This window comes from Dermacentor andersoni, chromosome 5 (genome assembly GCF_023375885.2).
Source record: "Dermacentor andersoni chromosome 5, qqDerAnde1_hic_scaffold, whole genome shotgun sequence".
Lineage (NCBI taxonomy): Eukaryota > Metazoa > Arthropoda > Arachnida > Ixodida > Ixodidae > Dermacentor > Dermacentor andersoni.
Window position 1 is genome coordinate 107,923,736 of NC_092818.1, and position 12,133 is coordinate 107,935,868.

Consider the following 12,133-nt stretch of genomic DNA (forward strand, 5'->3'; position numbering starts at 1 on the left):
TGTCCTCTAAAAATGATGGCCTACGTCGGTGCATGTGAAGGCCACTTGCCTGGCAGGTGATTCAGCCCACTCTGTGCATTCTTAACGAAGCTTCCGCTCCTACAAAATTCTAACGAGCGGGAAAATGTTGTCTTAATGTCAGAGTTGTAATGGGTGTTCGTATCACGCCAGGAAGCTGTAAACGTGGCCGTAACTACAACTAATGCCGCTGAGAATAGCTCTAGTGGGCGCAGTTGGGCTCGGTACTGGCTGTACTAGAATATTGATTATGAATGCTGCACACGGTACAGCCAAATGACCTTTCTCATCTCTGTCTGCAGAATATATAGTACAGCGTAATACATTCGAGTTAGCATCTTTGAGAAAGCTTTGTGTGTGTCGCTAACAATGAGGTGCCTTAAGGCGTGTGTAACGTGCGAGAGTGATCAAACCAACAGATCGAGTGTGAATCCTTCATTCCTGTGACAACATTGGATGTCAAATGCGAATTCTATAAAGCAAACTCTCAAAGTATACTCCCATATTGCATACTCTCAGTGGCACCTAAATAAAAAAGGTGTAGCTAGGAGCCAACGTATCACTCCTTTTTTATTATTTCTGCTGCTCTGCAATTAATACTAATAAATCCGTATCTAGAAATTGTATGACTACTGTCGCTTATTACAGTGCAGGAATCCTGCTGATAGGAAACATTTGTTTTTGTGGCGCGAACGAAGCTATAATACTTTGGAATGAAAATCCAGGGAAGGTATTGAATACCTTAATCAGGAATGAGAAACCGAAAGCTAGCTTTTTTGCAAAATCGTTCGTTGTACGTTCTGCGAGAAGGCGCATAATTTTGGGCACTAAGGTTCGAGTACCGTTTTATACAAACCTTTGAGCAAGCTTAATGGCCACGCCAAAAAATTCTGCTTTGGCTCACCGATAATGCTCATCAATGGCACCTATCAAATCAGTAACAATGAAATCGGTAAGAAGCAAGCAGGGCTACGGAACGCAGAATTTCAGCTTTGCTGCGAACTGTCGTGTATTCGCTCAAAATCGAGCTTTCCGCTGCAGAGCCACAACCGAGATGCCTTAGGTATTGCGGTGCAATGACAATGGATGAATGAATGGTGGGGTGAAACCCTGGGTGCTGGCATGTGATCATTCTCTAGCCAATGGGAACAAGATATTTGTGAGCGATGGCAGTAGGTATTGCGTTGTTTATGCATCGTACAGCATTGGCATGTTTTCACAGCGCCCTCGTAATGTTAAGACGGGGATGTCTGGAAGGTCACAAGTACGCCTGACAAGAATGCACAGACTATAGCAATCCGTTGACGTTGCTCGATGTCCGCTGAAAAATCCGACAACCCCTAGGTCCTTTACGGCTGTTCTCAGGCGCTCGCATAACCAACCACTCAACCCTTTCGTATCATCACTAGAAGGGGACCTGGGCTGACGTTTATGAGAGCACAGATATATAGAATGGTGTCTCTATAGTCCACATAAACGCAGTGTCAGCCGACAGAACAAGCTTCCTTTATGACTCACTTACACTAAGAGCTCCAGCGCCAATCTGGGGACGCGTTATAGGCATCCGATGCCTCAGGTCGACATACACGGCTCATAGAGGAATAAGGTAGCGAGGCAGGAAGCTTAATAGGCAGAAGCTTGCTTAACGTGATACCTTGATCTCTTGCCGAAAAAAGGATGAAAAAGAAAAGAGTTCAGAAGGGGCTTATTGAGGCGGAAAAAGGGGTCCATAACGGGGTTTGTAATCTGAGTGCTCAGCAGCCCATACGTAAACCACCGGATAAATTATTAAAATACGCATCGGGACGGCTTTGAGGTCGTGCAAGCTTTTCATCCTCTACTCGTTAGGGAGTCACGCGACGGATTGCCCGAACCAATAATCAATGTCTTCGTGACCGCCTGATAAGAAGCGTAAATTTGCATCTATATGAACGCAGCATTTCACGAAGTGGCAGAGGAACGTAGTACTTGCGGGATAGGTTAGCATGTTACCGGATCCTCATCTACTGACGTGGCATGGTGAAGCGTACATTGCGATCGATTAATTAAGTAAACTTCTCATGAGGGCTAATGGGCATTCAAACGGGGAAGATTAAAGAGGGCTTATACTAATTGCTCGAAGGGAATAATAATTAAACGTACATTTACAATGGGCACGTTACACTGTGCGACGAGCATACTTGTAGTAGGTAGGCTTGAGACGAGGCCTCTGAGACCACCCGAACGGCTGCGCTGATCGGCAATAAAAAAAAAAAGAAATCAAACTCTGCTAAGTTAAAATGTCGCACTGTTTCCCAAATTACATTTCCGTTCTTCTTCAGTTGATCTTAAAATTTTCTAGGAATACAAGAGAGAAACCGAGAGAAAAAGCATAGGCGGGGAGACAAATATAACAAACGACAGCGATGTACTTAAACCACGTCTTGCTGCCGGTGCCACGTTCACGCTGCTACTGCTGAAAAGTTACAAACCAATAGGCTCAAAATAAATGCCATCCAAAAGAAACGTTTGTATTTATCGCGACCCCGTTTCAACCTAAGTAGTGTATCAGGGCTTACCCAGCCTCTAAAACGAACGCAGAATGAAGTTATATCGCCAGACACTGAAGAAAGTTCCATCGACGGAGAGTTTCAACAAAAAAGTTTTCTTTAGTTTTGATCTCCTTCCACTCTTCTCGCATTTTCTCTCTTTCATCGATCCGGCAAGGAAGTTGAGAGGCATGCTTTCAGTGCTATAGAAATTTCTTCCTATCACAGAAGCACGTGAGATCTCCAAGATTAGGTTCCCGGAGCGTACGCTGGTGTGCGAGCGCATGATTCGGGGTTGCTTTGATTGCTTCCTTTGTAGTTTGACGTAAGGATGACTTCTTATCGTAATGCAACCTCGAACTTGGTTAAGAAACGTTGTGAAAAACTCGCTGAATCAGCCAGGCTAAGAGCTACCCAGTGCACTTGAACTGCTGACAGTAGTCCAAGTGAACATAGGCAGAAATTCAGAATCGGCAGAAAAGTATGATGACACAAAAACAGCTACTTACAAAGAACAGCCCGCTCTAACTGACATTACAAGTTTCTAATACACGCATTTGAAAAGTTAGCAGAACCAGTCTTTAATGATCAATAGACTGCAATGGCAGTGTTTGCAGTATTTTTGGGCCTGTTACGCAGAGAATAATGCGTTTGGCTTGCCGATATTTATCTCCTGAACGATATTTTTCGGGCGAAACACCGCGAACGTAATGTATAACTTTTCGAGTAAAGCAATTGAGTTTCTATGACAATAAGGCAGAAAAAATAAAATAAACATGCGTTATATCTGTGCAAGAATTACAGGATTCTTAGGGAATGAAAGCTTTCCGTGAGAATTTGAAACATGATAACATTTATAGTAATCCTTTATCAAAAAAATACAGCCTGTTTTTATGACAAATAAAGAACTTTTCAAGCGGGCAAAACCCGCTACAATCTTTATATAAAAAAAGCAAACAAGCGCCCTTCGCGCTAGAACACGGCCGTAATTAAGGGCGCAATCCACATCCATGTTAAAATAACGCTATTTCAAAGACTAGCTTGCCCTGAACACGTGCCCTGCTTAATCCTAACGAAATCGTTTCGCTTATTGAAACACATCGGCTCACGAAAAGTGCTTTGGAATGGAGGGAAATACGCAGCGGCATCAGAGGCTGCCAATGAGAGCCGATGCGCAATAGTGGGCCAAGGAACTGTTAACACACCGGCCACTCTTCGAAGCGTGACAGCCAAGGGGAGTTTTCCTAACTTGAACTTCACGATGCTTCAGTGAACATGAAATGGATCCCTCGTTCGCTTATGCGCTCGTACCCTGGCATTGCTTCTTTCTATCTTCTTGAGGTCTCGCGTGCCGATATGGCTGCCATTTGGTTGCCGTTTGCCAGAGTGTGAAAGTTCTTGAGCTTCTAGAAAGTGCGTCGAGCGATAAGTCGGGCCGGAACAGTTATGCGCCAGAACAAAAGCAAGCCCAGTGAATCACGTAATTGCATTTCAGTGGATACCCGCGCACTGCGATATTCCTGGTAATACTGCAGCGAACGCAGCTGCGAATCGGGGCTTGCAGTTGGTCGGCGGGATCAAGCGGGTTGTACCCTTCGCCTCCGAAGTGGTGGATTCTCCACAATGGAGCTGCTGGAACTCGGTAGTGGAACCACGTGGTGGAACTCGCTGAACAGCGACGTTATGATATATCACTGGAGGTGGTGCGAGCGGCGTGCAGAAAACAGTAGTGCAATTCTGACTCCTATATAGCCATATAGAGTAATTAAAACCGGAGCCATATAACTGTAACCGCAGCCATATAGAGTAACTCTAACCGGAGCCATTTTGAGTAACTCTAACCGGATCCATGTGGAGTAACTCTAACCGCAGCCATACGGAGTAACTCTAACCGGAGCCATAAATAGTAACCCTAACTGGAGCGGGCAGCAATAGCGCATTACAGAACCATGAACCGCACGGTACGCACTTCAGCGAGGACATGTCAGCCGATTTTCGTGGCCAGCTTCTGTAAAGAGCAGCCGACCTTGTGTCGATGGCTCCCGAGTACGAACTAGCGCATGCGTTCGCATGCTCGTGCGTGTATTTGTCGTTCGCAGATGGTACATGACCATTCTTTATTGCGTCAATGAAAGAGCGGAAGCTCTTGAGCTTCGGTTTCATTCAAACAGCATGGTGACAAATTCATAGCGTCAGAAAACAAATGAGCACGGGAATTACACAGAAACAGCGAACGACCTTTTCTATAGACATTCACCTTTCCAAGAGTGTTATTGGATCAAAATTGAAATTCTTTGGTTACCGGAATAGGCACTATCGAACACCTACCGATCTTGTAAAGCAGTAGAGGTCGAGCGTTAACATCGTTCGTAGGAGAAGAAGAGGAGTTTCTTCCCTTACCTACGAACATTGCTTTCTTGTAATTGCGTCGGTAATCCAGGTCAGATAACGTAACTAGTTCCCTCTGTGTGTATAAGGTTTAAAAGCCGCTAGAGATTTGAGTGCAACGTATTATGTACTATGCAGCCTGGTTTATCGAACTCCCATGGCTCAGAGATTCCAAATTCTCGCTTTCCACTCCATGGTGCCACGTAACATAACAAAAAGAACTGTAAACCAGTTTAAAACCATAATAACAAACTGCAAAATTTTCAGTTTCATATGCACTCGGGAAGAAGTGGGGCCACTTAGCGCAGATCGACATAAAAATAAGGGGAGGAAGGGACTTAGTTACAGACCACAGTTCCTTATGGTTAGTAATTCAGTACGAACCGACTAGCGGCGCAACACGTATTACTTAGGGAAGAGACGGGGATGCCTTATGGTCTCTGCGTTGGTATACACTCATTTATCTCCACTACGAACGCGACAGAACTGAAATGTGATGTAGTGACTAATAACAGTTTCAGTGATACCCCCCCCCCCAACGCGAACTCTACAAAGAAAGAACGTCCCCGGAAGTACTTAAAGAAGCTTCGTGTTTCTACCCCTTCCCCCTGCGCAGGGTAGCCAAGCGGAGCTACCTCTGGTTAACCTCCCTGCATTTCTCTGCATTATTTTCTCTCTCTCTCTCTCTCTCTCTCTCTCACGTTTCTAGTAAAGGTAATATATTCACCTAGAAAGAGAAATGCTAGGCAGAAATACTGCAATCAAAATATCTGACGGTTTTCTCGCGGGAATTTACCGCAATTGGCAATGCCTCAAGTTCACGTGACAAGAATACAAGCAGCTTAAAATCACCGTATTTCTACTTCGCTAACATCATGGTTGCGGACACTTGAGGTTATATGTTTATTCAACTGATTTCGTTACTTGCATTTGTATGTGCATATATTTTTATGTTGGATGCGGCGTTTATATTCGATAAACCGTTGCTGATTAAGGCCTGTTTACGATTGACAGTACAACACATTTCCTAGTCTAAATTGTATTAACTAGCAACTTCGGAGCTTTGATTTAATGAAGCGACCGTAACCTCCCTATGAGCATACAAGATTAATCAATAGTTCAGTTTGTTTTCTCTTTCAAAGTCACATACTCCGCAAAAACGTACTCTTTCTACTTACCTTACTTCACTTTTCTATCTCAGCCTTCTCGTCATTCTAAGTGCTGCACCGAACAAGAAACTCACTCTGAAGCGCTTTTGCGTTCAGAACATCCGAGCCACCGCGAGGCTGCATATAAAGCACAATTGACGCCAAGAACCTCAAAGGAATGAAAACGCACAGAGGAACTCACGAAAAATACGAAATATGCACAACAGTCAACTGTGCCAGGACGGTTCCGCTAAAATTATGGTCCAAAGGGTAACTCCCTAATTACATCTACTTCGCCACGTTGCTGCAAGTTTAGCGCGTCGCCCCGGCCATGCAGAAACTAAACACAGCAAACGGTAGCTAACCATTCTCCCTTGGTTCGTAAATAGTGTTACCGCTGTTTGCGAAATAAACTTGGGCATTTCACACTCCGCCGAGCTGTTGTCGTAATTCCCCATTTACATTCTCGAATTCCGCGTAGAAAGCGCATCTGAAGCGCTGAGAGAAAAACAAAAAGAGTACGTGTTACATGCAGAAGCACGGGGCCTTGTCGAAAAAGCGTGTAGATATCCATAGCAGTATGCAGGAATGAAAGAGAATGGGAAAGAAAGAACAAAAATGTGAAAGAGCAAGGCTGGCAGCCGATGGCGCTTTGACACTTTTACTTTTTTTTTTCACTTCTCTGTTATTTACTCTAAGTGCTTTATTGACTTCTCTTGTGGATTGCAGTCGTTTTCCTTTTCTCTTTCCAGTCTCGAGTGAAAAAGCATGTGTAAGGTCAGGTGAAGAAACGGGCAGTTTCCTTCCGTCGCCTAAGCAAAAGAAAGACTCTTTATGGCCACAGGAGCTTCCAAAACGCAAACAATAAAAAAAATTACAGGCAGTGAAATTTTAACTTAAGATATAGAGCTACACGTGTCAGGCCTTCTTAGCAGCTAAACCGGATACGAATGTTGGAAATTTCTACATTCTGTTGGCCCTTATATGGTGTAGTTGAGGAAATTAAAGAAATGCCGCGAGGCACATTTTTTTCTTCTTATGGCGACCTTCACTATGACGCATGGGTTCTAAAAGTGGGAATCTGCATCGCTTTTGAGTCCTCGCGATTTTTGGATGTCGTAATACGTGGCCCGTTTTTTGCCTTTGTCATAATCTTTCTTCTTTCTTCTTTGTGGTGGGGCACTTGTAGAGTGCCTTGACTTCATGCTCTTCATGAAGTAAAAGACCGATTTTCATCTATAGTTGATGAGGAGTACCTGCTTTATAATAATGATATATGTAATCTTTATTCTCTCGTACCTTTTTTTTCTGTACTACCAACAACCTACGATATATATGTGCCTTAAATCAAAGTAAACTTGCATATTTTTGCAAAGAAACTGCATGCCGCCCTGTATGACATCGCCCGGCAGTGAAAAGGTGTTGTATTCATTTTTAGCTTCTACATTGCAACAATAACTGGCCTCATGTTTAACAAATTCGCGTTTGCCGAAACATTTGCTCCATCTTTCCTTTCTTCAGGGGCAGAGAGGACGTAGGTACGCTTACATTAAGCTGAGCAGCACGATTTTCTAGGTGCGCATACGCTGTCAACACTTGTTGTGGTGATCGCCTTTGATACGTACGTCATCCATAACGCCATTTGCATTTCATCCTTGCCGAACTTGGCGTTGAGGCCCTCTTTACTGTCTGTATTAAACCCATAATCAGTGCTCCTACTGACAGCGCCATGAGAATGCACGGAGACGACGTGTCGATCGGTCACAGAGTTGCACCGAGGGCGCCTTTGTCAATTGAATGTGGGAAGTATCGACGAGCGAAGAGTTTTCTGGAGTTGCCATGACAACACTGCGAGATATGTAATTTGTTGCACATCAAGCAACGTAATTACAGGCAATGTAACGTCATTCCTACAACTCCGTCCCCAAAGTCAATTTTTCTTCCACCAGTATTTATCGGTGCACACATAGGGCGATTGATTTATCAGTAAAGTTGCAAATGCTAGCAGTGTCTATCAGTGCCCATTTCCGACTTTTGAATGAAATCGACAGTGCGCATAGTGTAGTTGAGATGAACTAATGATACAAAGTAAACGTGCTGCATAAAAGACATGGTGTCTGACATGCTTGACGCAGGTGTGCTGGGCATCGTGGTCACCGAGGTGCGGCTCCTGTCGGACAGCAACAAGACGCAGTACGTGCTTCAAGGCGAGGGCGCCACGCTGCTCTGCTTCTTCGTGCTGTCGCCGGGCGAGGACCTGCGGCGCGTCCTCTGGTTCAAGGACGGCGCCGAGGTCTACGTGTGGCGCAAGGGACGCCGTCCGCTGGCGCGCAACCTGTTCGACAAGCGGGTCGACCTGAGCAACCGGTCCCCATCCTTCATCACCATCCTCAACGCCGACATGTCCATGCAGGGAAACTACACGTGCAGGGTGGAGACGGACGCGGGCGTGTCGCAGAACGACCTCTTCCTCACAGTTATCGTCGGTGAGCCCTTAGTGGGAAGCTTCGAGCTACTTCGTTGACTTACTGAGTTTACTGTTGACGAACTGCAGTGATAGGAGCGAGCGCATAGTCACCGCCGTGTACCGGTGGAGAGGGCGTAACGGAAACACAAGTACAATGTGTTCAACAAGTCCGTGGAAAGCCTTAGTGTTTTTATTTCAGAGATTAATAAATGGCATTGCTCAAAGGTGCGCCTAATTTCGCTCATTGAAGACATAAGCAAACATTAGCATGTCCTAAAGTGCGGCAGACGAAATCTAATGTTTTCGTGCCTTGCTTTCTCGCATAATTAAACATTCTGAAGCTGACTTATGTCTGAAATGGTGATATTGTCCCGTGGTAGTGACGGTGAAGAAAGCAGAAAAACTGTGAATGGCGAAACTAGTGTTTTGTTGGACGAACCTGCGCCCTCAAAAACAGACTACACTTAAAGGGAAGCTGAAGAGTCTGTCGAATTCAATAAGACGCTCATATACGGATGCGGGAACCTTATAAACCATGTAGGTAAAATTTGGGTTTTTTTTTTCCAATTAGGAGCGACGTAATCGTCGGTTGAAATTGCGCTGTAGCTCCGCCCTCCGTCGAATGCCGCGCGCTGCTGCTGACGCTGACGATGCGAGCGGAGACCGGAAACCGCGGTGTTGTGACGTCAACTCTAGTGTTTCGTTCCTTCGCAGCGTCCGCGACCGCGCCTGACCGCGCTTGTTCCTGCGTGCGTGCCATCGTAATCTGCTTCGATCGACCCTGCATTCCTTTGTTGGTGCGTCTGCGTGTATGTAGAGTGGTAGTCAACGTGCGTGGTAGTCAATGCGAGTGGTAATCAACGTGAGTGCTACTCAACGTGGTAGTCAACAGATGAAGGTCACTACACGTACTGCATGAACCGGGAAGCTTTTCACGCGTTTAAACCGTCTTTGTAGATTGCCGACAGCTTTGGACAGCGCACAAATGCCGACGATGGCATCCCGGCTTACGTTCCACGAGGAGGCATGCAGGAACACTAGACTACAGTTGTTTGACCGGAAACGAGCTCACTAGATCGGCGAAAGATCGGCGAGATCACTAGATCGCTTTGCAAAAAACATACTCACCAAAGAGCATTTCCAACACGAGGAGATCCCAAGACTTCGCTTTCGTTCGCGTCGAAAGCACTGCTCGCACCAGCATCGTTTGCTTCTTCGAGAGGCCGGCTCTTCGCACTCGGCTCGTACATCTAGGGAGTAACGCCGAACTCCTCAGAAAAACGCAGTCTCTCTAAATTTTCCATTACCGTCTCGGAAAAACAGCACCAAACTACCTGGAACCGCGCTTCATGTGTAGCGGCAGCGGTCGGTTACTAGAGTTGACGTCACGAGGCGCCCGACCAATCACAGGCGGAAACGAGACGCGCGAGCTGGGCGTGTCCGCTGCTGTACTTTTCGTCGAAATAAAATATATTTGCGCTTTCTTTCGCTCAATTTCGATACGATATTCGAATTCGGAGGGTTAAAAACCATTATGTACAGATGTTCACTCAATTTTTCTGGAAAACCTTTCAGCTTCCCTTTAAAGCACAATAATAGTGGCGAACATAGTCGGCGATCGTCAAAAATCTTATCAGTGAGTCAAGCCCGTCGGCTTTTATACATCAGTCATCGAAGGTTCCAGAGTAATCGCTGGTGCCTGCGCTCTTCCAGAAAGTTCTACACCATTCGCGTCGCGGATTCATGAAATCAGATTACACAAGGTTCGGCGGGTTCGGCGACAACCTACAGTGGATAGAACCATCGATAACACTCGACAAACTTCCGATACATGCAGGCGCGTCCTGCGCTGTGCGACAACATTTGTCAGGCGGCGAAACGTGGTCACCGGATAAAGATAAAAAAACTACAGTGTCAACAGTATGTGAAGATGGCACTATTGTGTGGGCCCTGCCACAGAATAGAGTGTCAGTTTACCACGCGCATACATATAAATCACGCAGTGCACTGAGTCACCCAATGTCACGCAGTCCCAATTTGTAATTCGTAAGCAGCACACGTCTTCGAATTGGGCCCAATCGCACGTGTTGTCATTAAGGAGGCCTAGAAAGCGGGAAAAGGCAACGGTGTTGGTGAAATTACTAATAAATGTTTTGCCCAAGTCTACTGTCAGGGCTATGAAGTTGCGCGCCTATTGAAGGTGCGAGCCCGAACAAGCCCCACGAAAATACAATGCTCAATGATGAGCAGTCTGTTAACGTGGTTCAGAACAACATTCATTTGGGCTAGATGGTGCATAACTGAATTATGAATTAGGAAGGAAAAACGGCAACTAAGACGAACACGAGAGGGAGAACGACAGAGGACGACACAGGTCCTGTGTCGTTCTCCCTCTTGTGATCTTCTTAGTCGGCGCTGTTCCTTTCTAATTCAAGGGTCTGTTAATAACACCGCCAGAAATATCCTGAATAAGCCTGCACTTTCGAAGCTGATCATTGCTGCCCTCAAATCTTCTATTTGAAGTCGGTCTTATCATAAACAAATTTACATTAGAGTTATACAAAGTTTGCACAACATTTTAAAATAATATGTGGTAATTCAGCCGGTGCAGCACGGCACAATGTGACATCTATGAAACTCATTTTTTGTGTAATATTGATTGCAGGTCGTTCTTACATGTAGCTATTCGACGTATTTTTGCTCGTTCTTTAAACTTTTTTTTCTTGCTTCCTGCATAGCCCTTGAACGTCATGTCTCACAGTTCTCTTCATGCTAATGGGATACAAGAGGTCTGAAAGTTTCATTGAAGTTGTGGCGATGGGGAGCGACAATGTAGACCGGTAAAGTCTCGGGCTCTCGCGGGAGAGAACAAACCGACACTCGATCTCCTAGCGTAGCATTCTTTTTAATCCCTTTCGGAACGCTAGCCCGTGCCGGAGCGGGCCAGCCGCTCGTGCCTTGTGTAGACGCGAGCGTCTACGTAATTACGCATTCTGTGTCCAAATAAATAGTCGCCTTACAAACAAACGTCTTCTTTGTTCTTGAGTCAGTCGCCTAGAACAGTATCCTATGGCGCTATAACGTAAAACTGTTCCAAACTTTTCTATTCCAATTCTGCAATCAGCCCTCGGGGATTGGTCAAAAACTTTTTTGGACCACCCCCACTCCATCTGTCACGCGACGTCACGAAAACCGCGATAGCTCGCCATTTGATATGACGTGTACACACTGATTACGCTTTATTTGACCCAACGAAAAAAAAAATAGTTATTTCTGATTCGACGCCTATTTGCGACTAGCCATCGGCTATTGATCAAAAGTTTTCGGGCGTTACGCACTTCACCTACGTGACACGCTACGTCACAAAATCGCGAATACTCCCCGCGTCAAAGTGGCGTGTACGCGTTAAAGATGCATTAATATGCCAAACAGAACTGTATTTTCTTCTGAATAGCCGCAGGCTGCCTTGTTCCGAAAGGAATAAAAGATGGCTGGCGCCGATCGCTCAGGCACTGGTTACTCGCACCAGCCGGAAAGCATGGGTTTATTTCGTATTATGAAACTTTTTGCGTGGCCGTGTAACG

At 45.5% G+C, this 12,133-nt stretch overlaps 1 protein-coding gene across 3 annotated transcripts in view; it reads left to right on the forward strand.

Moving 5' to 3' along the window:
• The window catches only part of LOC126531017 (uncharacterized), an 88,858-nt gene that overhangs the window by 32,414 nt on the left and 44,311 nt on the right, over positions 1-12,133 (forward strand). For all 3 annotated transcript variants that reach the window (XM_055070912.1, XM_050178377.3, XM_055070911.2), the window contains exon 2: positions 8,218-8,568. In XM_055070912.1, coding sequence (XP_054926887.1) covers positions 8,218-8,568 — 351 coding nt within the window. The remainder of the gene's footprint in view (positions 1-8,217; positions 8,569-12,133) is intronic.